Genomic DNA, 2,386 nt, shown 5'->3' with positions numbered 1-2,386 from the left:
CTGAGCCAATAGTCCTGCTTTCTAAAGGTTCTATCGAAAGTAACTTTATCATAGGTTTTTATAGGATTAGTCACTAAGCTCCAATCTAGTGTTCCAAATGAAAATTGGGGGGAAACCCCTCTAATCACTTCATTGTCTCTGAAGCAATGAGTAATCAAAGAAAGCTGAGATAGCCCTCGTTTTAAATCCAAGCATTACTTGCTGCCTCTGCCTACTAAGACAAACTGCCAGTCGGTCAAATCCTGGGACACTCTGTTGTCCTTAATGAAATGGAAAGTCACAAAACCACATTGGGTATTAGTAATAAAACTTTGTTCAACCATGACATATTGAGGCATCATGGTATTTGCCAACTTTTATTATTTATTTATTTATTCATTTATTTTTAGAGACAGAGTCTCATTTTATTGCCCTCAGTAGAGTGCTGTGGTGTCACAGCTCACAGCAACCTCCAGCTCTTGGGCTTAGGCAATTCTCTTGCCTTAGCCTCCTGAGTAGCTGGGACTACAGGTGCCTGCCACAACACCTGGCTATTTTTTGTTGCAGTTTGGCTGGGGCCAAGTTTGAACCTGCCACCCTCGGTATATGGGGCTGGTGCCCTATTCACTGAGCCATAGGCACCGCCCTATTTGCCAGCTTTTAAAAGTGATCGGGATATTAGAATGCTAGAGTTGCAAAGGAAATAGAGAGTTGGTTATCTGGCCCTCACCCACTCCTTCCTGCCCATGCTCAGAAAGTCAGAACCCCAAGCTAACCACATACCGCACAAATGAAGCAGGTGTCATGCCAAGTATGCCCCAGGGCTTCGATAAACTTGTCACCAGCCTCCACAGGGAAATCGCAGCCGTGACACTTAGTGCTGAACAGATTGATGTAGTCTGAAATGAAAGACAGGGTAAGGACTGGCACCCAGGAAGACAGTGAGAAACATCCTGGCCACATTGACCCAAGGCCAGGATACCCCCCAAATCAGTGGGCAGGGGCAGTAGGTGAAACCTGTTTATCATGGCACAGACAAAATGTTCAGTTGCATGACTGATTTCTTTTTTCCTTTTCAAATAATTTGTACTGATGTTATGCAGACTCAGGCTTAGTCACCACCTTGTACTGGTTGGATTTGCAGACACTTTCTGGAATTGTCATCAACTTTGTGCATGGTGATCGTCTCCTCTGCTTCTGTCATCTCTGATATCCCAGACAGATCAATCCCCAAATAGAAAAAAGTCCACATTTCCAAATGGCTATGTTTATTTTGGAAGAATTTTTATGAGTTATAGAATGGTCTTTGCTTGGACATTCTTAGATCATTTGGCATTTTTTTTTTCACAATTACAAATGGTATTTGTGGGGCAGGGCCTGTGGCTCAGTGAATAGTGAGGGTGGCAGGTTCAAATCCAGCCCCAGTCAAAGTGCAACAAGGAATGGCTGGGTGTTGTGGCAGGCCTCTGTAGTCCCAGCTACTTGGGAGGCTGAGGCAAGAGAATCACCTGAGCCCAGGAGTTGGAGGTTGCTGTGAGCTGTGACACCACGGCTTTCTACCAAGGGCAATAAAGTGAGACTCTGTCTCAAAAATAAATAAATAAATAAAATAAATGGTATTTGCAACTTTATTGGTGCATATCCTCCACCCCCAGCCAACAAGATAATAGCATAGGAAGTCCCTGAGTTATAGGTTCTGTAGGTTTGTTCTTAAGTTGACTTTGTATGTAAGTTGGAATATGTGCATTTACTTATTACCTGTAATATGTAGTAGCCTCCATTTGTAAGTGCGAGTTATATGTAAGTTGGATATTTGTAACTCTGGAACTTACTATAATAGCCTCTATTTGTAAGCGTGTTGTACAAGTTGGATGTTTATAACTTGGGGACTGCCTGCACTAAATATTATTTGTATAATAAGGCTTTGCAGTTTACCAAGCATTTTCATATAAATGGTTTTATTTACAAGTACCTTAATGTCACAGATTACATCTCAATTTTCCTTGTATATTTCTAGCATAATGACTGGCACACAGCCAATACCCAACACATAGATAGGAAATGAACAAATCAATCAATGAATGAACCTACTGTTCACAGATTAAAATACTTTTTTTGCTTGTTTTTTTTTTTGAAAAACAGAAAAACTTTTTTTTTTGAGACAGAGTCTCACTATGTCACCCTAATAGAGTGCTATGGAGTCATAGCTCACAGCAACCTCAAACTCTTGGGCTTAAGCAATTCTCTTGCCTCAGCCTCCTGAATAGCTGGGACTACAGGCGCCCACTACAACGCCCAGCTATTTTTTTTTTGTTGTAGTTGTCATTGTTATTTGGCAGGCCCGGCCTGGGCTTGAACCTGCCACAGGCTTGAACCCGCCACCTTTGGTGTATGTAGCTGGTGCCCT

The 2,386-nt window shown here is 42.1% G+C and overlaps 1 protein-coding gene across 4 annotated transcripts in view; it reads right to left on the bottom strand.

The window, feature by feature from the left end:
* LDB3 (LIM domain binding 3) overlaps positions 1 to 2,386 on the bottom strand; it is a 74,011-nt gene that overhangs the window by 8,443 nt on the left and 63,182 nt on the right. For all 4 annotated transcript variants that reach the window (XM_003803015.3, XM_003803013.3, XM_012813522.1 and 1 more), the window contains one exon: positions 763 to 878. In XM_003803015.3, the coding sequence (XP_003803063.1) occupies positions 763 to 878 (116 nt within the window). The remainder of the gene's footprint in view (positions 1 to 762; positions 879 to 2,386) is intronic.

Source organism: Otolemur garnettii, unplaced genomic scaffold (assembly GCF_000181295.1).
Source record: "Otolemur garnettii isolate 467f Iridium unplaced genomic scaffold, OtoGar3 scaffold00275, whole genome shotgun sequence".
NCBI lineage: Eukaryota > Metazoa > Chordata > Mammalia > Primates > Galagidae > Otolemur > Otolemur garnettii.
Note: the sequence above shows the minus strand (reverse complement) of the source record. Positions and strands in the feature narration are given on the sequence as shown.